The 27,637-nt window shown below is 55.5% G+C and overlaps 1 protein-coding gene across 2 annotated transcripts; it reads left to right on the top strand.

Moving 5' to 3' along the window:
* Positions 1 to 373: 373 nt before the first annotated feature.
* Positions 374 to 27,001, top strand: CTDSP2 (CTD small phosphatase 2). Of its 2 annotated transcripts, XM_054012450.1 has the most exons (8): positions 374 to 659; positions 19,699 to 19,847; positions 20,517 to 20,555; positions 21,603 to 21,704; positions 22,203 to 22,259; positions 22,811 to 22,903; positions 23,154 to 23,339; positions 23,478 to 27,001. In XM_054012450.1, the coding sequence occupies exons 1-8, from the start codon at positions 596 to 598 to the stop codon at positions 23,601 to 23,603; spliced, it is 816 nt and encodes a 271-aa protein (XP_053868425.1). In that variant the 5' UTR covers positions 374 to 595; the 3' UTR covers positions 23,604 to 27,001. The 2 variants fall into 2 exon arrangements, with proteins under 2 accessions (XP_053868425.1, XP_053868426.1); XM_054012451.1 differs by lacking the exon at positions 20,517 to 20,555.
* Positions 27,002 to 27,637: the final 636 nt, after the last annotated feature.

Below are 27,637 nucleotides of genomic sequence, written 5' to 3'. Positions count from 1 at the left end.
CCCGCCCTCTTCCCCGGCGGCCAATCAGAGCCCGGGAGCAGTTTCAAGGGTTCCCCCCTCCACTCTGAGCGCCTCTGGATTGATACAAAATAACAAAGCTTCGAACGTTGCCACAAAGTAACCGGGGGGCGCGGCCCCCACTCTCCCCGTGCGCCGCCTCGGGCTGGTGGGTCTCCCCCCTCCGGGTGTTTTGCCCGGGGTTGGCGCTCCGCAGGTCGGGCTCAGCCTGCCTCGGGGGCCCGGGGAGCTGCTGCTGGTTGTTTATCTGGAAGAGGGAGGGGGAGCCTGGAAACCGCGCCTGTGTCCCATTTCCTCTGGTGTGTGTGTGTGTGTGTGTGTGTGCGTGTGGGGGGTTGGCTTTTTTTTTTTTTTTGCGCTCCAGCCCCGGATTCTCCATGTTGGACCCGATCTGAGAAGCCCGGAGCCGCTGCTCGGCTTGCATGCATGCATGCATGCAGCCTACTCCAGGGCATTTGCAGCTGAGGACCACCCCACACCTCCTACACACAGCACCCCCGCCCCCACCTCCCTGGGCCTCTTCCTTCCCCCAACCCCCTCCCACCCAAAGGATCCCCTGGATCTGTGGGATTGTTAGATGGAAAGCGGTTCTATCATCACCCAAGTGCAGAGGGAAGAAGCCCTGGTGCTTGCAAAACAAGGTAAGGGAGAGAAAGTTAGAAACTTTGCAATAAGGAACAGGAGGCGTCTCTCTCCCCACCCCCTACTATCACCCCCACCTCCCCTATCTGTGCAGTGGTGGGGAGCGAACTCCTGATCTAGGCAACGTGGGGGCTGTTCCTGTTCTGTGCCAATGCGGAGGGGGTGTCTCTTGCACCCTTCCCCACTCGGGTTCGGCGCTGTTTAGCGACCTGTGTGGGGGGCTTTGCTCTTCCATTTCTGCAGCTACGCGGGGCCCTTTGCCTGCCGCCACCCCCTTCCCCTCCCCCTTGTATTAACGTTTGCAAAAAGAGCCTTTGAAAGGGGGCGACTCGACCCAGCTGCAAAATCCTCACTTGACCCTTAAATGTGGTTGCGATTTTCTGCCTTTTCCCCTGCGCTGGTGGGGTTGTTTTTGTCGCTGTGATCGGCTCCCTCCCCTCCTTCCTCTTCTGTCCTGGGCGGCTGGGATTTGGGGAATTTTCATAAACATCCTAGTTATGTGGAGAGGAAGGAATGCCAGGGGCTTCCATGCGTTCCCACTCCCCCCCCCTTTCCGCTGAGCCCAGCTCCTGGACTTTCTTGGCATTTGACACGATTTATTTTATTATTTTTTTTGCATCGGAGATCTTAAAACGTCAGGTTTGAGCTCCATTGCTTCCTACTAGCTGCTGTTTGTTCTGCCCTGCCCTTGGCTACAAGTGGGGTGACCACACGTCCTGCTATTAAGAGCTTTGTCTCATATAGGCAACTCCCCCCCCGTATCCCCCCCAAAAAAAGTGTCCCAGTTTTTTCACACTTGCTATCTGGTCACCCGATCTACAAGTGGGTGCTCTCACGTTGGTCTAAGGGACTGTTTGTGGCTCTGTGCTGACCCCTCCAAGCAGCCTTCTCCCAAACCTGGCGTTTTCCAAGCTGATATAGGAGATTTGGGGGGGTTCAATCCCAAGCTGTCTCCTGGTTTTGCCATGCCACAGACTGTGGCTTCCCCAGCATAGAGCGCCATGGTTTCATCATGGAAAAAACAAGACTTGACCCGATGGGCTTTGCCAATTGCAGGACACTACGATTGAAAGATCGATCCTCTTTGGCTTATGTATGGAAAACCTAGCTGGAAACACGAACCAATTTAAATGTGCCCCTTATTGGTAGCTCTGTAGTCCAGTTCTGCTTTGGTTTTTTACTAGCCACTAGTTTCATCTACGGGCAATAAAACCTGTGCGGTGGCTTTTTTTTTTTTGAGGGGGGGGAGGTTTTTGGAGAGATGAGATCTTGAAATCAGCTGTGCAAAACTGTACTTGGAGACTCTGAAGGGCTGTGACTGGAGGAGTAGGAATAATTAGTCCATTGTTTATTGGGTGTTTCTGATTGCCGTGGTGATGCATTTGTTTGTGTGCAACAGAACATGGAATTGTCTCCCTTTTTTTTGTTTTTTGAATGCTCTGGGGTTGCATGCGGGTTAATTTGGGGCCTCAGTTTTTCTCCAGTTCCTTTTTCCCAGTGTCTCCATGCTCTTAAAGAGGCAGTGTTATTCCTTTTAGGGCCAGAACTCTGAAAAAGTTCAGGGTTCGATTTATTTCTCTCCACCCACCGTGGGGCGCACATTTTCTAAAAGAGCTCCACTCCAATTTTTAAGCATCTAAATAAAGGCCCTTTTTTCCCAAAGTGCTGGGCACCTGGCAGTTCCTCCTCAAATTTTTTTTTCTTCCAAAAGAGCCAACCACTCCATGCGCCAGCCACTTCTTAGGGTGCCTGAATGGGAGCTGCATGCATGTTGGGTGCGCCCAGTCTTTTGAAATTGGCGAAACTGTGCAAAAGTCCAGTAGATTTTGCCCCTTGGACGCTAGAAATCAGCTACGTGCCCCACCGTGAGTGAAGGGAGTTTGTTTACCACCGTTCCCTCTGGCTGATTGGGGCCTGCCTGCCTACCTACCGATTAGCTCTTGGCAGGAGTGCCAGAGATCTTGGAGGTGGCATTGGCTTTGAACTTGCGTTGCTGTTCTCCCCAGGCACCCCACCCCCTTCTTCTTGGTGCCCTGGCTGATCCAGAAAGGTTTAATTGAATGCCAGCATCTAGTCGCTCCTCTGGCTTGCCTTGTTTCAGGGAAATGGAGGCTCATGGCAGTCGCCCAGAGAAACACTAATTTGGGTGGAGAAATCCCTAGCAAACAAACAAGTTGGCTCTATTTGGAAGTTGGTCGTGAGGAGGCCTGTGTGTTCTTTCTCCTTTTGTCTTGGTGGGTGGCACAGTAAAGGAGATGAATAATTCTTAAGTATTTTACTAGTAAAACTTGATTTTGATAAGGAAGTGGAACAAGTGTTGTTTTTTGGAGAGCGATGAACTACAAGTCTGAGCGTGGGGGGCACGCGGCTTTGGAGCCCCTCATTCCGTAGTTTGCTGTTGGACGCTGGCACAACCGGATACTGTTAGCAGTGCTGAGTTTGGGTTTAGTGCAGATGAGATGGGTCCTTCCCCATTACTGAGCCCTTCTGGGTTGTGTGTGCTGATCATCCTTTGGATTTTTGTGGACCCCAAATGACCACTTCAAAGAGAAATTTCCCTAGTGTCTAAACTCCCTATTATAATCTGCTTGATAGGAATGGTTTGTGTCGTTGGCTTTTGACAGTGTAAATTCCTCTTAAAGTGGAGGTTTCACTGCTTCTGTGTTCGTGTGTTTGTTTTTTTCCTTTTGGAGTTTGCCCTCAGCAATTCATTAGCGAGGTTTCAAATAACTAGTTGTTGGACCTTCACAATTGCAGTTGTAGAGAGATCCCCCTTGATATTTGACCTGGGTTTTTCTCAGACCCCAGTCCTTCCCCACATGATCAGCACGGAAGATAGTCACAGGATTGTCAAACCTTCTTACTGGAATTAGTTTAGAAGAACACCACTTACTAGGAAAAAATTCATTAAGTCCTTAATTGTCTGATGAAATAAATGATCCTTCAATTTTAGAGGTTTGGAATCTTTGCAGAGGAATTTTGGGGTCTTTTCTCAATTTTTTTTTTAAATCTTGAAAATGCAGACGCAAATTTTAAAAAGGTATTCCCACTGTTTGTGGGTGAGATTTGTAGTTAAGGATAATTTATTGACTTGGTGGGAGCTGCGCCTGCTACCTTTGGGATGTTTACAGAACAGCAAAGTTTTAATGGGTTTTTCTCTTCTTAGAAGCAGTGATTTATGTGTAAGCAGAGAAAGCCAGTGAAATTCTCCTTTCTAGAGGATCTCTCTCTTTCTCGCTCCGCTCTGGCTTTAAATGTTCAGTAACTTCCCAGGCAGAAAACGTATTTCCTCCTCTTCTATATGTTTCTTTGTGGGTTGAACACAGTATTGCAACATGACGTTTAACTCAGTCAGCAGCGCTGGGACTTTGTGTGCATTTCCCCCCATTTCTAGGAACTTCCCAAACAGATTTTTTTGCCTAAAGCAAATGATGCGTGCTGAAATGTCCCCAGAGCGGATCCTCGGTGAGGAAAGTATGCGTTCCTTCCATATGTCCTTAGGGAGTACAATATCTTCGGTACCATTGAGCTCAGTACCAGGGGCACACACGCCACCCCCTCCCCGGGTGGTTGGTGTTCCTAAAGGCTGGGATTGGGCAGGATTGCTTTTCCTGTTGAGTTCTTCTCAGGGCTGGATTTTGATTGCTGCAAGAGATCAGGATTTCTGGTCGTGACAGCCATTTTTGGAGCCAGATCAAACAGCAACGTGCTGTATCGACTCCTCTGTTTTGAAAAATGCACTGCAAATTGCAGTGCTCAGGGAGGTAACTGACTGGGGTGTGTGAGGCCATTTTAAGATACATTTTAACCAGCCCTTTCAATCCCTTTACAAAATAATGGATCGGGAGCGGCATCGGTTGACCCCTCTTCCCTTAATCCCCCAAAACAGCTTTTCTCTCTGATTTTATTTGTTGAAAGAGAGGCACCAAAAATCTTGTTTAGCATGAATCTGATACTGAAACGTGCTCCTTGCTGATTTTTGCAAAAGATCTACGGTTTGGAAATGTTTCTTAATCCCATTATAACGTATAGCTGTATTTGCCTGGGAAAGGACTAGGGGCGTAGAGAACATGATGCCAAAATGTCCAACAGGAAGGATTGTCTAGTGGTTAGAGCGGTAGCTGGGGACTCGGGAGACCCAGGTTCAATTCCCTGCTTTGCCACAGACTTGCTTTGTGACCCTGAAGTGGGACCCACAAAGGTACTTAGGCATCTCCACCCCCGATTTACATGCCTAAATCCCAGTTTTGGCTCCACTGTGATCCCCAAAACTCCTGCTGAACCCTGTAGGTGCCTAAACTTGCTTAAGCACCTACGTTTTCAGGATAACCGTTCCCTCAGCACCTATGTCCTGCCTTTATGCAGGCGCACCAGTGTCTTCCTCTAGGCACCTGGACACTTATGTCCTGCCTAAGCCCCAGAGCGATTAACGAACTGGGGGGAGATAGAGACGCATCTGTCTATGTTGCATGCAGGGTCCAATCCGGTAGGCGTGCTGAGAAACGGCCTCCAGGATCAGGTCCCTGTCAGAATCCAACTGGAGGAGGAGGTGGGGATGGTTCCCACCTTAAATGGTTTAGCCCAGTGGGTAGAGCACTCGCTGTGGGAGAGCCAGGTTCAGTTCCCTCTCTCTGCCAGATTTGAACAGAGATTTCCTGCCTTTCCAGAGAGTGCTCTAACCACTGAGCGAGGGGGTATTTTGATGTGGGGCTCCCTGAGGCCATGTCTACACTACAGAGGCACAACTGTGTCGCTCTAGTGCCATAGTGTAGACGCTTCCTACATCAAAATAAGGTTTTTTTTCCCCCCCATCAGTGTAGCGTGTCCACCTCTCCAAGAGGCGATAACCAGGTTGGCGGAAGGATTCTTCCTTGGAGCTAGTGGGGTTAGTTAAATTGACCGAACTGCGTCGCACAAGGCCTGACGTTTTTTCACAGCCCTGAACGACGTAACTAGGTCAATACCAGACCTTAGTCCGTCCTATTAAAGCTGTTCCACTTTGGTTAAATACTTAAGTCGTTGGGCCAGAGAGAGTCACTGTATAGGTCAGTGGTTAGGTGGGAGACAGGGCACCTCGGGTCCAGTCCCGTGCAGCCCTTTATGATTTATCCACAGTGGAACAGCTTCAGCAACAGACACTGGGTCCCCCAATCGGAATAGCCCATAGCCCAGTGGTTAGGGCACGCTCCCGAAAGAGAGGATTTGACCGGGTGTCTCCCTTCTCCCTCTCTGGCAGAGAGGGGGGAATTGAACCTCGGTCTCCCACATCCCGGGTGAGTGCGAGGCAGGCAACAAACAGCTTCAGTGCCTACTGCCCGACTCCAGGAGAGGGGTTCCCATTCACGGCTTGCGAACAGACCTAGATGCCTCCCTGCAGCCTGGATTTAGGTGCCTATCTCTATGAAAGGGGCAAAGGCTTAGCACCCCCCCCCCATCATTGGCATCTCCCATTGGCTAGCTCAGGTGGCTCCCCACCTACCATGCTGGCTTTGCCCATTTTAAGGCACCTGTCTCTCCCCATTCATGGTCTAGGGAGCCTGGTTTGGGCTTTGCGGATGGCGGGGGGCGTTCCTGTGAATTTCTAGGTGCCTAGAAGTTAGGTGCTGTGAGGTTGAGTGTTGCAACGCCTAATTCCCTTTGTGGATCCCACCCTTAGTTGCTTTGTCCTCAGTTCCCCTCCTAGCACTGCTGTATCTCACGAGGGCTGGTGAAGATAAGAGTATGTGGTACTCAGATATCATGGTAAGGAGGACCATATAAGTAGACAAGATAGATCTTGCCAAGGACTTATGAATCCCCACACCCTTAGACCTTGTCTTACATCCTTAAGTCTTGTTTTACATATTAGATAATCACAGTGGTGCCTTCTGGTAGTATAATCTCTGAATCAACGCTGGGATTTCCCCCACAGATGTGACCATGCCAATGTAAGCCCCCTAGCGTAGATGTGACGTGCGCCACCGCAGGGTGATGGGCACCAGGATAAATGGGGGCGGGGGGCTACACCAGGAGTTTGCTTTTGTGCAGCTACATCAGTGGCAGAAATTCCAACATAGGCTATGGATTGTTGTTCGACGTATATATTGCAGCGCCACGTAAAAGGTCACAACCAAGTTGGGGCCTGTTGTGCCGGGCGCTGTACAGATCTGTGATAAGTGACCGCTCCTGCCCTGAAGATTGTATAAACTAGACCATAGCATCAGCCTCACAGAATAATGTCCCTCTGGGCAGAGGCTTCTGGGTTATAATTGGATTTGCCTTTTACACCTTGTCATGGGCTTGAAATAATTTGGCATTTTCCTTCTGCTTTGCTATAAATGGTGCCTCCCTTAGAGAAGCAAGTCCCACCGGGTATTGATTCAGTGATATAATGCAGTGAAAGGCCATTGTTGTGTGTGTTTGTTTTTTAAATGGAGATGCCCATTAATTAGGCAGTGATTACTATGAGCTGATGGGGAATCTAGCATGGTGCTCCCCACCCCCATAACCTCGATTGGCAAACCCAGCCCCGGCCCTTTAAGAGGGTCGCACTTCACTGTTCTTAATTGGCCTCTTCCGCACCTAACTCTTAAATAAGGGCACTTTGCATAGGCCGTGAGAGGCGCAAGGGCAGCATGGGCTCGGGTATCGTTGGGAGGATTGCAGAGGATGTGCAGTAAGAGCTCTCTGGTTGTAGAACACCGAGGCCTTTCCCTCTTAAATACGTGATTGACTCCCTCCCCCCTTCACAGCAGGACTCCTGGGTTTTTCCTGCAAGAACCTGGAGTGTCGTTGGGCTGTGTTCCCTTTGGCCTCCTCTAGGTGGTTATTTTGTACTGTTGCGGCACCGTTGGTGGGAGCTCTAGTGTAGAGAAGGCTCTGGGCGACCATCAGCGTTTTTCATGCCCTAGGGGCGTGAAATGACAGGGTCAGATGACCTAGTGTTTAAAATACAGACTGGCGCCTGATGCCTTGTCTACACCATTGCTTTTCCCTCCCCTCCCCCCTTTTGAAATTGTACTAGCATTAGCGATGGGAAAGAATTCAGAGAGAAGATTAATGTAGGTACGGCCTCTGGGGGTGAGGAGCGGTGTCTTTTGTTGGGAGAGACCCTGGTTTGCTCTGGAAGACTTAGGTATATCTCCATATATATTTATTATCTCATAGAACTGGAAGGGACCTCGAAAGGTCATCGAGTCCAGCCCCCTGCCTTCACTAGCAGGACCAGATTTTTGCCCCAGATCCCTAAGTGGCCCCCTCAAGGATTGAACTCACAACCCTGGGTTTAGCAGGCCAATGCTCCAACCAAGCACTTACATCACGCTTTTCAATAGTACAGATGCTCACTAGGTTAACCTTAGCACTTCCCTTCCCCGCGCTGTGGTTGCGATCGTCCCTGTTTAACAGAGAGGTGACTTGCTCAAGGCCATAGCGGGAGCCGGTGTTAGCTGTGGGATTAGAACCCAGGAGTTCCTGGATCCCAGCCTCACGTTCAGTCCACTGGACCTTCTGTGTCAGGACTTAGACGCAGTAAATGGAAGCTGCATGGATGAGACCAAGGATTGGGGGTTCTCCAAATGGGAGCTAGGTGCCCCCAATCCTGGCCAAGATGCTCAGCCGAAGCTCGATTGTTCTCAGCCACAGACTCGTTAATTGGACTCTACTTCTCTCTCCTTGATGCAGCTGAGGAAGGGGAGAGCTATGCCTTGGATTTTAAAGGCCTGTATCCCATTTTCAAATGTCTGTCACCGTCGTGGTGTCTCTACTCTGGCTAAGGGCTGGTCTACGCTGGGAACTTCATGAGCATAGCTTCTTCGCTGAGCGAGGTAGCTATCCCAGCCTCACCCCTGGCATAGACTGTGCGAAGTTGATGGAAGAATTCCTCCATCGACCGAGCTGCTGCCGCTGCTTCTCCCCGACACCAATGGGAGAACCCTTCCCAGCCACATAAATAGTGTCTACACTGAAGCACTGGAGCTGTACTGCTGTAGCCGTATCCAGTGTAGACAAGCCCTGATCATCTCCGACCAGGCAGTTCGGCCTTACGACGGTTGGTGAAGCTTGTCACTGCCCCTCTGGCTTTGGGCACCTCTGAGTTCTAGGGAAGACTTTGTGAACTAACGGGTTGGGGTGAGACGACCTATTGCCCTGGCCCATCTCCCGACCTGTGGCTGAAGTTCAGGAACAGGGATTGGGAGCAAAAGAGCGTATTCCTCACCCAGATAATTCAGTGGTTTGAGCATTGGCCCCCTAAACCCAGGGTTGTGAGTTCAGTTCTTGAGGGGGCCATTTAGGGATCTGGGGCAAAAATCTGTCAGGGACGGTACTTGGTCCTGCTGGTGAAGGCAGGGGACTGGACTCGATGACCTTTCAAGGCCCCTTCCAGTTCTATGAGATCGGTATAGCTCCATATTAATTAATAAAGTTTCACATGCTGCTCCTAGAGACTGTTGTCTCCCCGGGTCCTCAGAGCCTCCTCAAATAGCATTGAACCAGGTTTGTGATCTCCTCCTTAAGGCGAGGCTAGACAGAAATTGTATCGAGGAAGGGGCCCATCCACCCTCTTGTAGAGGAGTGGGAGATAATATCTGACCCAGGTGACATGACTGAGACCTGGAGCGTCGGCTGTGAGCATTAGCTCATCTGGGCTGCTAATGGAAGAAACTCGCCCTGCCCAACCACCAACCTCCTCCCGTCAGTGTGTGCAAGAAGGAAGTCCTGGGAAGCTGCGAATCAGACTTTTAACGAGCTGGTGGGTGGGGGAGGGTTATGCTGTGCGTCCCAGCCCAGGAGGAATTCCTGTCTTTCTGCTCTGTTAGCCTTTGCTAAACAGGTTTATGCTGGGGGTGAGCCTGTGCTGTCTGGCTCGTCCTCACCAGTTGCCTTCTGCTAGGTGGATGATTGAACCGGCAGCTGGTCAGCCCCAGCGACTGGGGCTGTGGTTCATAGGGACCGGAGCAGCAGTGTGCCAGGCAAAAGCCATGGCTTCTCCTGCTGTAACTTCTCTCTAAATCTGGGCAGAGGCTGGCATGGAGGATGGGAGGGGCTGGGGCATCACTCAGTGCTGGGTCACTCTCCGAGTGAAAGTAGGTTTCATTTTACTCAGGGATGGCCTGTGACTGAAAGCTGTTCCCCCCCGCCTCACATCTCTTTGCTCCAGCAGGAGTGACCCCTGTTCAGTGCTGTCCATCAAACCCTTCCCCTGGGGTTCCGGGGGCTGGGCCCTGGGGTTCCTGTGTTTTGGGGTAGTGACGACACTGAAGTGAGAGGTGAACTTTTGCGGTTTGTTGTAGCAGAGTCCACTGGTTCCTGAGGTTTTTTTTTTTTTTTTTTTTTTTTTTTTTTTTTTTTTGGATAGGGCTAGGAGCAATGTATCCTTTTTTTGGCTCTACTGATTTTGAGATGTTCTGTTTGGACTTGTTCTGGTCTTTTTTAAAAAGGAAAACCCAACGAGCGTGTGCTGTTGTCTTCTGTAAGCGTATTCACCTGCTTGGGGGTGGTTGAACTTCAGTCTTGCCGGCTGCCAGTTTGCAGTCTGGGTGACTGTGCCGTGCGTTGCCAGAGACGTGGGTGTTAAAAACGCCTGAGCTCATCTGAGGTTTGTCTGTCCCTTGACTTCCACTGGTGGTGGGAGTTACAGGGCTAAAATCCTTTGTTTCGGAGGCTGGCTTCAGGAAACCCGGAGCATATCCTGGGAGCATTTCCAGTAGTGTCAGAAAACATACAGAACTGCATGGAAGGGTTTGCCCGAATCTCAGGATCGTTTCAGGGCATAATCTCCTGCCCGGGGGGTATGGTCCTTGGCTCACAGAACGCCAAAGTATGTTTATTCAGTGACTCGAAATCAGTCAAGCTGTGTATTTATCTCCAGCTTCCAGCCTCCTCATTCAGTGGGTGCTGCAGGGTGGTTGCAGGATGTTGGATAGTTTTCTCCTACACACAGCCAACGTGCCGCTAAGATCTTACATCTCTGTTCTCCCTGTGCCCTTGGCCCCGCTTACGCCGTGCAGGTGATTGAGACAAGTTGGAGGTTCTCCCCAGGGCAGGTGGGAGACGCTGTTGGGAGGTTTAACAAATAAACAATACTTTTGACATGTCATTTCTCTGCTTCGATACCTTAATGACAGTTCCCTGGATTGGGAATGCACTGGGATTATTGCAAAGCAACTCCCTCTGTACCACGCCCAGCACCGTGCTTGTGCAGATGCCTCTAAGCACAGAAACCCGAGCCGTCTCCCCCAGAGAGCCCTAGCTCTCCCTCTCCACGATCCCCTCTGTGAGAGGAAGCTGTCAGTGGGAGGCAGCTGTGGGCTGCCTGGACAGAGGGACTGGTCTTTGTTCTGCAAAGTTGCACTGAAATATTGGCGTTGAGGAGTGGGGCTGGGTACGTGTCACAAGGGCTGGGCTCGGCTCAGGGTGAAAAGTACCAGGGGGATTGCAACCGACTGGGGCCCGGAAGCTGCACCATCACTGGTCTAGGGTGGGTTTAGGGACTGTTTAAACCCCCCTCCTGGGTGCAAGGGGAAGGTCCCTCGGTCGAGCTCTAAATCTCCCCCCTGTTGGGAGCTGCAAAATCTGTGCAAGGGGAAAAGTCTCCTGCCCCTTCCCAGCCCCACCCCCGTGGCCACTTAGTGCTTGCAGTGGCCAGCCCCTTGGAACTGGTGACATTTGATAGAACAGGGGCTCTGCCATGTGAATAATTCATGTCCTGGAGCTCCCTGCCTGCTCTGAAGGGCTCATCTGCTCTGGGACCTACCAGAATTCCTTTCTGCTCTGGGGCCTCCGCCCTTACTGCGGTGGGTTAACCCCCTCCCCCTTCCCTCTCATCTGCTCTGCAGCACCCCCAGTCTGACCTGGGACCCCACCGCTTGTCTTGGGAGTGAAGTTGCCGAGCGAGGGAGGCAGGAAGCGGCTCCTTCGGAGCACGGCAACCCCATGTCTTCTGGGAGCTGCGGGGGGGAGTCGCCTTTCCCTTGGCACTGCTTGTTCCTGGGCCAGTGTCCTCACAGGTCAGGCAAGCTGCCAGGTGCCGGAGACCCTTCCTCCCCTCTGCGTCTCATCCCAGGGGATCCCACTCTGCTGCCTGGCCCTGATCTCCCCACGTGGGGACTGGCTCCAGGCAGAGGGAGTTTCCACTTGGGATTCCTAGTTTCTCCCTGGCCCCCCAAAGAGAGACCATCCCAATCGCTTCCTGACCCTGTAAGCTCATCCCTCCACAGGGCCCCGGGCCAGGCCACTGAGACGTGCTGAGGATGCACTCGGTGTATTTTTGACACTGAGTAACTGCTCCGTGCATCGGCAGCGAATGTATTAACTGGCAGCTTCGGTGCCTGGAGCTCGCTGGGGGGGTGCCTGGGCCAGGGAGGATGCGGGGGCTCAGCCCCTCAGCATTGTGGGCTGAAGTTGAGCTTGCTTCCAGCTGCAAGGTATAAATGGGGGGTCATCTCCCCTTCATTATGGGGACGGGCTGGGGAGGGAAGCCTGGGCTTGCTGGGATGGGCCGATAACCCGTCCGTTTCCCCTCTGTTGTCATTTGAGCTTCAGTCCAAACAGACTGGAAATTGGTGGGTGGCGTTTATTGGACTCCTCTGGGTGGCTTCCCCTGGGGCTGAGGGTCTTTGAGATTTCCCCCTTCCCCAGCAACTAGAAACCCAGAGGAGAAGTAACCACCTGGGGAGAGTCCAAGTATGGGACGAGGGGACAGGTGCAGTGTGATGGCTGCATTAGTGCCTAGGCAGAACAGGGAATCAGGAGGGCAGGGTGAGAGGAAAGGGCGGTGGGCGGGGACTGAAGTGCACTGGAGGGGAGGGGTCTGGCAAAGCAAAGTGTGGGCATGGGGTGGGGAGCGGGGGAGGATATATGCGGGAGTGACAGAAAGGGGGGTGCCCTTGTGTGCCTCCTAGGAAGTAAATCACTGTCCTGTTGCACCAAGAAATAGGCTCTCCAGGGGCAGCCATAGGAAGGTGAGTGACTCTTCTCAGGGACAGTCGGGGTGGGGGTACTACACTAAAGCCCCCACCCCCAGGGTACAGAGTGGTGGCACTTTGGTTCCTGAGGTGAGTTCAGTCACCAGCAAGATGCGCCCCTCTGCTCTCCCTGCAATGGCTGGGCCTGGCCCTCCCCGCAGTCAGACCTTACCTTAGCCCGGGATGCTTGCCTCTCATTAACCTTCAGCACTTAGGCTCGGGAATCGAGGGAGCAGCTGCCTCGGATTGGAAGACCCACCCCCACACTGCACTCTGCGTGATGGGTCCCCGAACAGCGTGGCTCTGGAAGGGAGGTGGCGAGACCCCACCGCCTGCAGCATCCGGCTGGAACTGCCACTGTGGAGACAGAAGATCCGGAAAAGTGGACAAATGAGATGAAGGCCGCAGTACGACAGCCCAGATACTACGGTGATGGGTGCTTTAGAAATCCCAGGATTGTATTCTCACTGCGGTGACTTGTCCAATATCTTTTTCCAGCTCCACGTGCAAAACCTTCTTAATCTCTTCCCCCAAACCACTGTTGCTGCAATTTGCATCCAGTGCTCTCTGGACAAGAGCCTCTGCTGTGACCAGTTGCCGCTGTGTCTTGCCCTCCAGCTCCCAGGTGTCCTGCCAGATGGGATTCCATGCTGGCAGACTGAAACATCACCTGGTCTGTTCCATGGGCTGCAGAGACCAGCCTCCCCGGTCCTGGGGCTGCCGCTACTGCAGCGCGTTCCAGGTCCTGCCCAGCAACAGTCACCTGGAAAACAATGAGGAGAACTTCAAGCCAGATCCGTTCTTGCCCTGTGCTGGGAGCCTACGAGGAGCTGGAGCTGGTGCTGCTATGAGCCCTGGAGCGGTTTGGGGAAAGGTGTTTGTTGGAGCATAGAAAAAATCGGAAGGATCCATGCTGTGGCCAAGGAAAAGCTCTCCGCTGACTTTGGCTTCTTCTCACAGATGGTATTTGGTATCCCGCGAACCTCTCCAGCTCACTACCCCTCTCCCTGTTCATGACCCTGGCTCCCTTGGCACATAGATTTGCCTCCCTTTATGAGACCAGGCGTCCATCGCGACCAGGAGCCTGTCTTGGAGAGCAGCCATCCCAGCTCCCTGCAGGATGTTGGGCCTGTGACAGTGGTACCCAGCTCAGGAGAAGTGGTTGGATACCATATATATCATGGCCCCCTGTACCTTTGCCTCTGGCTCCTTCTCACTTGTCTCCTCCTCTCAAGAGCTGCGTTGGACACTGGGTTACTAGAACTGACTTCAGTCTTGGCTATTTTGAGAGCTGCTGCCTGACTCGTGCATTGACCTTCGCCACCACGTCCCCAAACGTTGGTGCGCCTCGGCATATACAGTAGGAAATAGTCTTTTCCAATGAGTGTGGTTTGGCCCATAAAGGACCCGGTGATGCCGGAAATGCTCTGGAGTCTCCATTGGGGAGCCAGATGATAGCTATGTCCCTGACCCTGTTATGCCAGGGGTTGGGAGTTGGCCCTAAGGAACCCATTCCCCATCTCTCTCCGCCTTTAAAACACACACATGTGATCTCAAGCCACTAATGTCCCCCTAGACAAATAAGCATGTGACAAAGGTGTTGGATTCGCTCAGGCGCTCAATCTAATTATCTTAACAAAGAGAGGGTTAAGGGGTGGCTTGATCACAGTCTGCAAGTACCTACGTGGGGAATAAAAATTTGCTGGGCTCTTTGATCTAGCAGACAAAAGTCTAACAGTATCCAATGGCTGGAAGTTAAAGCTAGACAAATTCAGAGGACAAATTAGGCACCTGTTTAGCAGTGAAGGGAATTAACCGTTGGAAGAATTTTACTAGGGGTTGTGGTGAATTCTCCATTGCTGGCAAACGAGAGGGAATTCAGGGGCGTTACGCGGGAGGGCAGGCTAGATGATCCCAGTGGTCCCTTCTAGCCTAGGAATCTTCTGACGTGCTTTGGGATGGTTTGGAGCATTCCCAAGTTAGGGCTCCCTGCAAAAACACTTCTCTCAATGCTACCCCGGCGGCCCGACCCCTCACCCAGCATGAAGCTGATCCCAACTTGCCTGCTGTTCCTGGAACGCAGGTGTGAGTCGCGTTGGAGGAAGTGTGTGGGCGTGTGTAGGAATCCCATGGGGCGGTGACTTGGGGCTGTCTCTCTCTGGGCTGGGCAGGAGAATCATTGAGAGCGAATCAAAGCCCAACAAGTGCTTCCATCATGGAGTCTTGCTGGTATCCAGATGCCTCGATTACCTGCTTCTGTCTTCCTCATGGCTGGCGACTTGAATCCTTCCTCATACTGCCATAGGCAATGCAGCTGGGTCATCGTCTGACTCGGTAGCCCCAGCCTGCCCTCCAGGCCTCCAGCTTTTGCAGGAGGCAACTATTGCAGTTGCTTCTGGGGCTCTGGGCAGCACGAGCGTGCTGGCCGTCACCTTGCTAATGCCATGCCTCTTCCTCGGCCACCAACTCGGCTGTGAGGACCAGGCAAAGCCGTTGGAGAGGACAAGGCTGTAGGCCCATCTCGATTGCTGGGAGGGTTGGTTCTGCAGGCAGGTGCCACGATATTACTGCAGCTAGCTTCCAACCTGGGCTGCACCAGAGTCTCTGTCGCCAGGATCTGCCACCTCTGCACCACCATCTGCTGCTCGTTAAAAGATGGGCGCATGGAGTGAAACCTCCCAAAGCGGATGGGCTGCTGGAGCCTGGTGGCTGGCCCTGTGAGAACAGGGGTAATTTGGAAGGCTAATTGAGGTAATAAAGTTTCAGAGTAACAGCCGTGTTAGTCTGTATCCGCAAAAAGAAGAACAGGAGTACTTGTGGCACCTTAGAGACTAACAAATTTATTAGAGCATAAGCTTTCGTGGACTACAGCCCATGCATCCGAAGAAGTGGGCTGTAGTCCACGAAAGCTTATGCTCTAATAAATTTGTTAGTCTCTAAGGTGCCACAAGTACTCCTGTTCTTCTTTTTGAGGTAATAAAGTTTAGGATCCCCTCCCTGCTTTGCACAAACTGTCTTTATCATCAGCTAACAAAGCCTGGCTTGAGTCTCCTTGATGACTCATTGACTACAATTGTCCTGCTTGTTTCCTGGTGCATCAGCTGGAGATGCAAATTCAGAGAGGGAGCCAGGTGGGGTTAGGTTAGGGGTTCAAGATGAGCATAAAACTTGGCGGGTGGAGAAGGCTTCTTGAACTGCTCATTGTCTAGTCTGTATCAGCTAAGTCGCCTCCTTCCCCGGGCCCAACATCAAAATAGAAACCCACAACCTGGAAAGATTCCCCCAAGGTGGGAGTGGATCTATGGGTCGGGCGCTAATTGCGGGAGAAGGGAAATAACTGATTGGGTTCCAGTGTGGTCTGAAATGTCACCAGGAGTGAGAGAGTGAAGCCAACTGGGCACGGGACACTGAAGTCCGTATTTTAAAGAGATTTTTCAGGCTTGTCTACATGGGGAGTTATTCCAGAAGCTATTCCTGTTGTACTCCAGAATAAGAGCAGCACCCGCATGTGGAGGTAATCGGGAATAGTTAAACGGCTTTATATTCACACCCTACCTTAGTCTGGATTAACGTTCATGTGTAGACGTGCCTTCTCCTCCATTTCCATGGCTCGTGGCTACTTTTTGTTTGCAACTGATTTGTTTTAGAGGTGATCAGACTTCCTGATTGAGGGGGGGCAATTTACGGTGCCCTGACCGTTCAGCATGGAGTATTCAGTAGCATTTCATAGCAACTGCTGCTGGAGCTGGGCACATTGGGCCCACAGGCTCCTGTGATGGCAAACCCTCTGTTCCTATCTCTTCTTCGGTGGGGGCGTTCTCCATGTTTGTTCCCCTAGGGGCACATTCCTGGCACTTTGGGGTTTGGAGAAGCCCCTAAGAGCAGATAATGCAGTGATGGGGTTGGGAGCATCGGATCTGGAGACTCGAGTTTGACCGTGGCCTGGGGGTTCTTGGTTGCCGGTCCTATCTCATAGAGCTGGAAGGGACCTTGAAAGGTCATCGAGTCTAGTCTGCTGCCTTCACCAGCAGGACCAAGTACCGTCCCTGACAGATTTTTGCCCTAGATCCCTGAATGGCCCCCTCAAGGATTGAACTCTCAACCCTGGGTTTAGTAGGCCAACGCTCAAACCACTGAGCTATGCTGTTGAGCTTCTGCAGCTGGTGGAGGAGTGAAAGGTGCTTCCTCCCTCCCGGTGCTTAGCTCAGCATTGCGAAGGAGACGGGGAAAGAGTTTCGGCCCCAGATGGAGGTTTTAAAAAGGAAATTTAAGATCTGCTTGTGAAGAGATTCTCTGACCAGGGAGGAACAAGGAAATGCAGCAAGGGTTAGAAATTAATCTTAGCCCGGGAAAGGTGCTGGGTGTGTGTGTGGGGGTGTGTGTGCGTGTGTTTGTGTGCGTGTGGGGAGGCTGTTTTGTTCCACCCTTGAAGGCTACCCTGTAAAGGGCAGAGCGCCTGTCACTTTCTACCCCGTGTGCCTCCTGCTGACTCCAGGCCTGGTACCTCCCTCAGTGCTCTCCCAGCACCCCACAGAGCTTGTCCCTTTGGATTGTCAGCAAAGCAAACATCAGGTTTATCATTAACCGATCCCAGCCCTGAGCCGGCCGGGCTCCGGCCCTGCTTCTAGCTGGCACGTCCATTGGTCAATGGTTCTTGTCACGATTGGGCGCGAACCCTGCATTTGTCTCTGTAAATGGGAGGTGGCTGGTGTGAGGAGACCATTGGCCCGTGATCCGTAAGGCTACGTTTTTTCAGACTCTCTGGAGCCAGCCAGTCTCCTGCCCGGCTTCCCCCTCTGTGCTGTCCTGTAACTTCTGCACCCTGACCCTGAGAACGGCTCTCTTGGTCTGGGGCCAGGGCTCTCGGGAGGGAAGCCATCGCCGAATGCGGCTGGGGTGATTAACGCCGTTTAACCTCGTCCGCCAGAGCACGGCGCCAGGGAAAGAGGAAATGCCGCTGCAGTTATTGGAGAAGGACAGGGACGCAGCCTGATCTTTCTCGCTGCTGGGAGCTGGTGCAGGGAGCCCTAGATACAGATTACCCATGGGTTGGGATCGCTGCTGGCCCCAGGTTCCTCTCCCCAGTTACAATCCTGGGGACACTCGGCTCAGATCTCTCCAGGATGGGAGGGGATGAAGCCTGCCAGGCAAGACACCCCCGGGTGCGTGCTGTGAGCATGCAGATGCATGAGGCACTTTCAGCCCCTAGAAGAAGGTACTAGTTGCAGGAGAGGTGAAGGGACTTGCACAAGGCTACACAATGAGTCAGTGGCAGAGTTCGTGATGGGCGAATCCTTAGCCTCAGCCCCCCTGTGCCTTGCAGTGGCCGTGCTGTTTTCCCGGATCAGGCTGGCTGCACAGCGGTGCTGGGGTGAAGTCTCTTCACATGGGCTTCACTACAACTCGCCAGCCTCTCTGCCTGCTCCTCCGGCCCATGGGCTGTGTCTGCCTGTGCTGCATGGGCCCAGGGAGATCCCAGGGCGGGTGGAGCACAGATAAGGAAGGGGCGAATCTCTGTTGAGACATTTACTCAAAGGGCTGTGTGTGCTCAGCACCCTTGAAGGATACCAGGCACTTCTGGAGCCCTGGGTGCAAATCCCGGCTTGGGTCCCAAGAGCAGATAAGCCCCACGTCACCTCCGTGGAGCGTGGTGCAACATTTGGCCTAGGGGGCAGCCTGTCCTCGAGAGACCAGCCTGGGGGGGTGGTGGGGAGTTGGGAGAGTTGTGGTGCACGGTGCATGGAGTTGGCCAGTCAGCCATACCATGCCCACGTGCCCATTTGTGCTTAGATGCTGGTGGGCCTTGGCACCTGGTTGCCTGGAGGTGCTGGTGACTCAGGTGGCACGGAAGGTGATGGGAATTCTTCTCAACTGACTCTAAAACCCAAGATAATATGGTGGGACTGGAGGGGAGCAAAACCTGGGGTGCAGCATGACAGTGGAGGGGGTGGAGCCAGAGAGTGCGAGGGAGGGGCCCCCTGGCACCCTGGGGCAGTGGAGTTATGGCACCAGGATTGTGCTGATGGAAGGATGCAGTTTCCAGAGCGAGGCTCGGAGCTGCTCCGGAGTGCGGCCCGCCGACTGCAGGCTCCAGCCCTGCTTTGCCGCTCCTGCTGGTCTGACTGCTCTGACTCCCACGGAGTTACTCCCGCTTTACACCAGCGTTAGCGAGGAGATCAGGCCTTTCGTTTTCGGACTCTTTGGGAGGGAGGGATTGGGGGTCTCAGTTGCACAATGGTCCCAGAGATGCTGCGGTCCCTCCCCAGCCCAGCGGCTCAGAGCCCAGGCTGGCATCTCCGCCCTGTGGACAGCTGCCTGGTTTTCTTGGAGGGAAAAACCTTGCAGAGTTTTTTACTGCCTGGTGCCCAAGAATGGCTGGATTTAGCATGTGTTGTCCCCAGCTCACCTTCCATCCAGGCTCAGTGACGGTCACTTAGCTAATGATCACGCTAGGGGGCTGTGACATGTGCCCCCAGGTTGTTTCCCCACCATTGGCTCTGAGCCAGGGGCTGTTTATCTCACCCCTTGTACCAGCCTGCCAGCTCCCCCTCCTCCTGGGGGGCTCCCCCTCCCACTTCTGGTCCTCCAGCAGTTCCCGGACATGACTGTACTTCAAAGGTGCTGGGGACTTGTGGGTCTGCAGCGCCACCTTCTGGCTGCTACTCAACATTGCAGCCCTGGGTCCCTCCCAGTTTGGGGCTGGGAGGGTCGCAGCCTTCAAGGGCCCGTTGGGTGGGATGGGGCAGTGGGGAGGGACGAGGATGAGTGAGGACCGTTGGGCTGAATCCACTCCATCCTTCAAGGAATTTTGCCCACAGTCCTTTGCTTGGATTTCTGCTATGGTTCGTTTTTCAGGGGCTCACTCGTCCCCTCCTCACCCCCCCCCCCCGGTCCTGCCCTGTTGGGCCCATATTCCTCATTGATTGCAACCCTTGTGCTGAGCTAGTCTCCCAGACACGTTGCAGTGGACTGGACCTCTCCCACCAGCCCCTGCAATACCGCGAGGTTGGGTCTGTATCCCGCGTGGGGAGCTGGCTTTGTGCGGACGACCATCCTGCTTACGCTTGGCTGTGGTTCTCTCCCCGTGCTCCAGGGTTGGTGTCCAAGTCTTCTCCCAAGAAACCTCGTGGCCGGAACATATTCAAGGCGCTTTTCTGTTGCCTCCGCACACAGAATGTCGGTCAGTCAGGCTGCGGTGGGGAGCATGCACTGCACAAGGAGGAACCCAGCACCATCGCTAAGGTAAGGGGGCTGCAGGGCAGGGGGGGCCTGGAGCTGGGCTACCGACCCTCTAGACACCAGTGTGTTTGACCCCACATAGGACATGCCTGTGCCTTAAGAACGAAGCTTGTTTGTCATTGATCACGGTAAACCAAAAAGCCAGAGAGTCTGGTTCTGTCGCCTTGCCGCAGACGTGAATGGAAGGAACCCTCGTCCAAGCACAGCCCCCTAAAGTTGCAGCCATCTCCCCCAAAACTCATAGAGCAGGTGTGTGTGCAGGTACCCCCACCTGTGTGATGGGAATGTTCCACCAGGTGGCAGCACTGGGCCCCTTCTCCATAAACAAGTGTGTGTGTGTGTGTGTGTGTGAGAGAGAGAGAGAGAGATGCCTGCAGCAGTTTCCTCTCTGAGTCCTTCCCTGCTTGATCTGTCTTAATTCTCATGTTCTCTGGCTGACCCAGTGCTTGTGCTGCTATTCATTAGCCTTTGATTATTTCTTAACTGATTTCTCTCAGATGAGAATTGCTGCAAGCACATGGCAGCAGATCGCAGGGGAGTTCTGTCCTGTCCCCGGATGGCTAGGGCTAAGGGGCGGGTTAGTCCCGCAGCCCAGTCAGGGCCACGCTGTCTCTCTGCTGCTGCCGGCTGTCACCCTAATACCTGTGTTTCTCCTCTTCTTTCCCGCTTTAGTCCGATCTGCTGCAGTGTCTTCAGTACCAGTTCTACCAGGTATTTGTGTGGGTATTTGTGTGGGTGGCTGAGATTCCCAGCTCCGATCTCCCAAGCAAATGCCCCTTCCTCTCCTGCAGAAACAGGCCCTGATCCAAACCCCACAGTATCCCTGGGAGTCCTGTGGATTTTGCTTGGGTGTTGGCTCCAGCCCAAAGTGATCTGCCTTCCCAGGGAAGGTGGAGAAGCTTAAGACTGTAACATTCCCTTACTCCCCCTCGCTTCAAAGTTCCCCACTCGTCCCTGAGCATTGTGGGATGGGCACCGCTCCTCCACTGGAGAAAAGGTAAAGGCCGCCATCTCTTAGCGCCACCATCTCGTTGCCAGAGGGTGTTGTGAAGGCCAGAAGCATAATTCAAAAGAGAACGAGATAAGTTCCTGGAGGAGAGGTCCATCAGTGGCTATTAGCCAAGATGGCCAGGGACACAGCCCCATGCACTGGGTGTCCCTAAGCCTCTGACTGCCAGACGCTGGGACTGGACGACAGGGGACGGATCACTTGATAATTGCCCTGTTCTGTTCACTCCCTCTGAAGCATCTGGTACCGGCCACTGTCGGAAGACAGGATCTTGGGCTAGATGGGTCATTGGTCAGACCCAGTCTGGCCGTTCTTATGTGCCACGGTCCGTGCAGCTTTGGCATGAGGTCTCTCCCCAGTCCCTGGCCGCTCCCAGTGGGAATTCAGGATGGCCCAGATGGGAAGGAGGCTGGTAATTCTGTAGGGTGCTCCGGGTCATGGGGAGGGTATCGCCCAGATATCTGGATGGGATGTTTACAGTCTCCCTGCTGGTCCCCAGTGGAATTCTCTCCAGTGTGAGGACATGGATGGACACCCCAACTCGGTGTAAGATGGGAGAGCTGCTGGAGATGAGGAGCCTTCTCCAAGGGGTGTGGGGGCGGGAGGGGGGGTCTGCTGGTTAGTTCCACTGGCCCTGATCTCCATGGAGGGGTCTCGCTTTGAGGAGGGGCAACTCAACCTGTGAACTGCATGTGGGCCAGGGCTGCTCCCCGAATCCCTCTGACAGCTGGACGTGTATCTGCTTGCAGATTCCCGGGACGTGCCTGCTCCCCGAGGTGACTCAGCGGGACCAGGGCAGGATCTGCGTGGTGATTGACCTGGATGAGACGTTGGTGCACAGCTCCTTTAAGGTGACCCCACGTGCTTGCTCAGGGGGTAGGGTGGAGGGGTGGCGCAGGGAGGCGGCTGGTGGGAAGAGACGGTGCAGGGGCAGGAGCAGGCGGGTCTGGCTCTCAGGAGCTGGGTTCTGAGCCACTGCTGGCCATGGAGAATACTTAATCCCAGATCCCGTGAATGCCCGATAAACGGGTGACACGCCGGGGGCTGGAAACGAGGCATGAGATGTTCTTGGAGGGGCTGGGGCAGCTGTGGAGGTTGGGATCTGCTGCGCCCCGTTGGCTGGACAGCAGAGCAGCTGGGGGTTGGAGCAGGTCCTGGAGGCTCCTCGCCCGCCAAAGCAAAATTCTCCGACACCATCTCCCCCAGAGCAGAGCCAGATGCATGCGGAGACACCCCGGCATGCGTGCTCTGTCTGGTTTCCTGTTGCCCCTGGGGAGCTGGGGCTGCCGTGATGGGGAACCCCCTCTGCTCTTGTGCTAACAGATCCCTTGATTCCTTTCCCCCCTCAGCCAATCAACAATGCTGACTTCATAGTGCCTGTGGAGATAGAGGGGACCTTGCACCAGGTAAGCGAGTCCCTCTGATGGGGTGGGTGGCGCTGTGACCAGGATCTGTTCCAGGAGCGGGGCCTGTCCTGTCCTGTGTGCGAGGAGGCCCAGTTCCCTGGGGCCGCGGAGGATCTGCGGAGGCCGTAGCCCGGTTCAAGTAATCCAGGATAGGCTGTTACCAGGCAGCACGGCCTATTCTTGATTACTTGTTTCAGGAGGCGGCTGCTGGCGCCGGAGGAAGATGGACTTGACGGGGCTGGGTTCGGCGCCGGGCGTGGCGGGGGGAGGGGAGCGGTGACGGGTCCCGGCTGAAGCCCCCACGCTGGCTGCAGCGACGAGCACAGGACAGCCCCTCCGTGCCCCTCCAGCTGGCTCCCAAGGGGCAGCTTGGGCAGGTGGCGCTAGGCACCAGGCTCCATCTGCTTGAGAATAAGCCCCAGGCCAATGCTGCCCCCCCCCCCCAACTTGCCAGCAGAAGCAGGGAACGCGAGCATCGTCCCCCCGGGGGCTGTGTTCCCCTCACCCCAGAGTCTCTCCTGCCCCCTGCTGACGGCCCCTCCCCTCCTTAGGTCTATGTGCTCAAGAGACCTTTTGTGGACGAATTCCTGAGGCGGATGGGCGAGCTGTTTGAGTGTGTCCTCTTCACTGCCAGCCTGGCCAAGGTGAGGGAAACCTGGGGGAGTGGGGGTGCTCCCCACACTGCCTGCTCCGGGCAGAGGGGACGTGGTTGGGAGAGGTTCTCTGTGCTGCTGGCCTGGCCGTGGCCTAGCCATGGTAGGAGGGGGGATATCTTCTGAGCAAGCCGAGCCGCTCCTGCTAGCCCTGGCGCTGGGCTGCGGGGAACCGAGCTGCTCCGGTCACGTGCCGGCAGAGCCCACTCTAAGCAACACGCCCCTCTCTTGCTCTTGCCAGTACGCCGACCCGGTGACGGACCTTCTGGACAAGTGCGGGGTGTTCCGGGCGCGGCTCTTCCGGGAGTCCTGCGTCTTCCACCAGGGCTGCTACGTCAAGGACCTGAGCCGCCTGGGCCGGGACCTGCACAAGACACTCATCCTGGACAACTCGCCGGCTTCCTACATCTTCCACCCGGAGAACGCGGTGAGCGCCCCGGGCCACGGCTGAGCTCCTGGGGGTGGCTAAGCGGAGCGTGCTCCGTCGAGGATCTGGGCCCAGCCTGCCTTGACTTCTCTGTGGGGCTCCTGCTGACCCTCCCCTCCCGTCCTTGCCCCCCTGCAGGTGCCTGTCCAGTCCTGGTTTGATGACATGGCGGACACAGAGCTGCTCAACCTCCTCCCCATCTTCGAAGAGCTGAGCGAAGCTGAGGACGTTTATACCAGCCTCGGCCAGCTGCGGGCGCCGTAGAGCCTCCAGTGCCCTGGCGGCCCATTTCTGCAGGGGACTTTCACTCAGTGCCTTCGCTAGCAGCCAGGAGGAGGTGGTCGGGCAAGGAGTCGGCTCCCGGGCCCCAGTGGCGGTGCCCGAGCCCTCGCCTCTCGGACCGGGGCGCAGGACGGGATGTTGGATTGCAAAGCGGGAAAATCTCTGTAGCCCCGGTCACAGGTCTGAGCCCATCTCCTGGTAGCCCTGGGGTCTCTGCACTGCGGGGTGCAGGGCTCCCCGCGCTCCGACTCGCAAACGGGGCCCTGCTTCCCGCCCTGCTCGCCTCCCTGACACACAGCGCCTGCGGATTCCACGTGGGGGGCCTGGCTGGGCGACTCCTGCCATGGGGGGTGGGGAGGGGGGTGCATCCCAATGCCTGCCGTCTCCCCCCACGTGCTGCTCCGAGAGCAACTGCCTGAACAGACGGCCAGCCTCCCGGCAGGATGGCCCTCCAGCTCTCCAAAGGGCAAACGCCAGCTGTCCCCGGCCCCTGGAGGCGTCCCCGGCCCCTGGAGGCGTCCCGCATGGCGGGGCAGCTGCTGCGGCACCTTTGCTGTGGCTTTCTCCGAATCCCACTGCCGGTGCCTGGGGCTGGGCCAGAGCCCTGCCTTTGCCGTCCCCCGCTCCCAGTCTCATCCTCCCACGGGGAGCCACTGATCCCATTCCCTGTAACACTCTCCCCCAGGAGGCACCTACTGAGGCCTCTGGAGCTGGAGCCAGGCCTGTCTGGGGTCAGCAACCCACTCCCCAGTCGTCGTCCCCCCGGCAAGGCCCAGGCCCAGGGACTCGTATCCTGAGGGAGCCTCTCCATCCTCCCTTGTCCCTTAGCCTGCTCCTTCCAGGAGCTGGGTCTCCAGCCCAACCAGATCCTCCTTCCTGGCCTGGATCCCAGCGTCGCTCTGAAGGATGTTCCTGGAGCAACCCCAGCTGGGCCCCGTGACTCCCAACAGCTGCCGTTGCCCAGTGGAGCCGAGATCCTTGCCTCATACCCATTGCCGCTCGGCTCCGAAGGAGGGGGAGATGCTGAGAGCGGCCCAGCCAGAGGCTGCCGTAACGGGTAACTTTAAACCAAAGCCACACTCCACCTCCCTAGCCGGTTCAGCCCAGAGCAGGGGCCGGCGGGGGCACCTTTGGGCTGCAGGGAGACGGTCACGTTGGACTCACGCTCCTACAGTCCAAAGCAGCGCGCTCGATCTAGGGGACCACGCCCACCGCCCTGCCTTAACTGCTGCCCTCCATCTGGGACATGGGGCCCATGAAAACACGATGCTTCCTCCACCACCAGCAGGCTGCTGGGGCGAAGCCTGGAGCATCCCCTCTGTGGGGTGCTGAAGGGGTCAGGAGCCACATATTCAGTGCGAGAAGCCCCCCACTGAAGTCCCAGTGTGGTGACATCTTCAGCTTCAACAGCTGCTGCAGGTGGTCTCAGGAAATGCTCACTGGAGCTGAGCCCCTTGGCGATAGGAGACTTTGGCGCCAGCCCCCCCCCCCAATTCCCCCAGCTCTGCGTTGTGCTGACTCCGCTCTCAGCACAGCTTGACTTCCCCACACCAGCCTGGCGAGACGGGGCCCTTCCTCTGACCTCCCAGCATTCCTCGTCGGTGCCACAACACAACCCCGCAAGGCCCCGAGGAACCTGCCGGGATGGCGTTTGTGGCATGTCCTATCCGTGGCCGCCCCGATGAGCGGTGGCTGCTGCGGGCACCTTTGCCACTCCAGCATTGGCAACCGCCCCTCTCCATCTCGGTGCCTTCCCCCCCGCTGCACCTTCCGCTTTGGCATTTCCAAAGAGAACCAGCTCTTCGTCCAAGCCAAATGTCGACCGGGTTGCAGGCAGCATCCCCTCCCCGAGGGGGCTCTCGGGTGGGCTGGGCCATGGCTGTCGCTCTGCCCGCGTGGCGTTGGGGCCTGGCGCACATCCCTCCGGCAGCAGGACAGACTCTGCTGGGCTGTTACACCATCAAGTGCCATTAGGCCGCGGGCCAGTGCCAAGGGGCACCCCTGTCTGGGCCTGGCCCCCGTGTCTGACCTGCTTCACTTCCGTGAGCAAGATGGAGAGGCAGCCGTGTCTGTGCCACTCAGCTTTACCTTCCCCCATCGCCCGCCCGGGCTGGCCCCCACTGTGAACTTTGTGGGTCACGGCCAAGCCCCAGGCCCGGGGAGGGCACCATGGGACCAAAGCTGTGAGACCCGTGCCTGGCTGGGCCCTGGGGCAGGCCGACCCCCTTCCTGCCCTCAGGGGGTGCTGTTCTCAGGCCCAGCTAGGAAGGGCCGGGACCTGTCGGAGTGACTCAGAAGGAGAAGGGCCGACAGCCTAGGTTTGGCGTCAGAGGAACCGGGAACCCCCTCCCCCTGCAGGTCTCCCCTGCCCCTCAGGGTCCGAGTCCTTATAGGGGAGATCTTAGTAACAGGCCGATGTGTGCCAGGAGCGGGGACTCCAGCTCTGCACATTGTAGAGGGGAGCCCAGCAGGGAGCAGTGGAACACCAGGCCCAATGGGGTGATGGTGGGGGGGGGGACACCCCAACTTCTCATAAATACAGGTTTCCTCTCCCTCCTCGGGAACACAACTCAACATTGAGCTTCTCAGGACCCTTCCTCCCCAACCTCTGATGTGGCTTGAAATGGCCATGCTAGGATGTGAAATTGGTCCCTTGTTTGCGTCCCCTCCCCCCAGGTGGGGGAACCACCCCACACCTGTATTGTAGAAATTTTCCAGCAGTGGTTACCACATCTGACCTGTTCTCCCCGCCCCCACCCCTGCACATACCTGGGGGACCTGCCCCAGCATCCGGTCCAGCCCCACTCCTATCCCTCATCTGCTGACTCAACGGCCTCTGGTGAGTTACCCCGAAATGCACATGGCCGTGGGAAATCCCCACCCCCTGTACTGCAGCCAGGAGTCCTGAGGACGGGGGAGTCTAGCTGCAGGTGCTTGGGCAGGTCTCATGCCTCTGACACCCCAACTGGCAGTAGGTGAGCCCCAAAATGCAGCCTAGCTGGGGCCTCGGAGCTGGGCTTCCCCAGGCCTCCTTCAGCATGCACATGCTCACCTGAGCTCACTGATTTGCCTTTCATGTGGGGCTGTGTTCCCCTAAACCCCACAGCTCTGCTCAGGACCCCCCTCTTGCAGTCGGGGGGGGGTGCCCCCATCTCCCACGGTGGGGGTCGGTGCACTCAGCATGAGGCCCTGGGGTGTCCCCCCCCACCCCCAGGGCATAAAGACTTCAGTTGCTTTGGTGACACGGTCACGTCCTTTTGTTTGTTACATTTTTGTCTTATTCAAAAGAAAACACTTGAAGCCCGCGCTGCTGTCTCGGTCTCTTTCTATTTTTGGAATCTTTGTATTAACTGCGATTAAAGCCAGGAAAGGAAAGTGAATCGGGTCTGGTTATTGGCTCTGCTCGATGGATAAGGGCCTGGCTTCTGACAGTGCCCCCTACAGGCTCAAACCAAGACCGAAGGCCCAGTGAGCTGGGTGCTGCATAGACAGACAGACCGACCCCACCAAGAAGAGCTTAGGCCCTGATCCTCAAAGGTATTTAGGCTCCTAGCTTCCACAGACTTCAAGGATTCAGGCCCTGCCATCTAAATACAAGGCAGATGAGGGGAAACTGAGGCACAGAACGGGGACAAAGGTCAGCAGGGGAGGCAGGATTAGAACCCAGGGCTCCTGAGTCCCTGGGAGGCGGTCTACCCTCTAGGCAATGCTACCCCGGCTGACCAGAATGCCGGCAGAAGTCTGGAAAGTGGCGTGTTGGCGTGGAGCAAGCTACGGGTCTAGAGAGCAGGGGCCTAGGATGCAAAGGGCGCAGCGTCGGGCTGGCGGTGGGCCACGGCTCTGGCCCTGGATGGGGTTTGCTAAGGAGGCCCCCTGGGGGGCTGGGAGATGGGAAAGGCCCAGAAGTCCCTGCTGGATCCCTGTGGCTGGGCTGACTCCCAGCAGGCTGGGGGTGCCCCAGTCCAGGCCTTGGGCAGAGCGTCCCTCCGCTCCGTGGGATCATGGCTGCCGAAGCC

This window comes from Malaclemys terrapin, chromosome 23, assembly GCF_027887155.1.
Source record: "Malaclemys terrapin pileata isolate rMalTer1 chromosome 23, rMalTer1.hap1, whole genome shotgun sequence".
Classification (NCBI taxonomy): domain Eukaryota; kingdom Metazoa; phylum Chordata; order Testudines; family Emydidae; genus Malaclemys; species Malaclemys terrapin.
The sequence above is the reverse complement of the archived record's forward strand: the minus strand, read 5'-3'. Positions and strand labels throughout refer to the sequence as shown.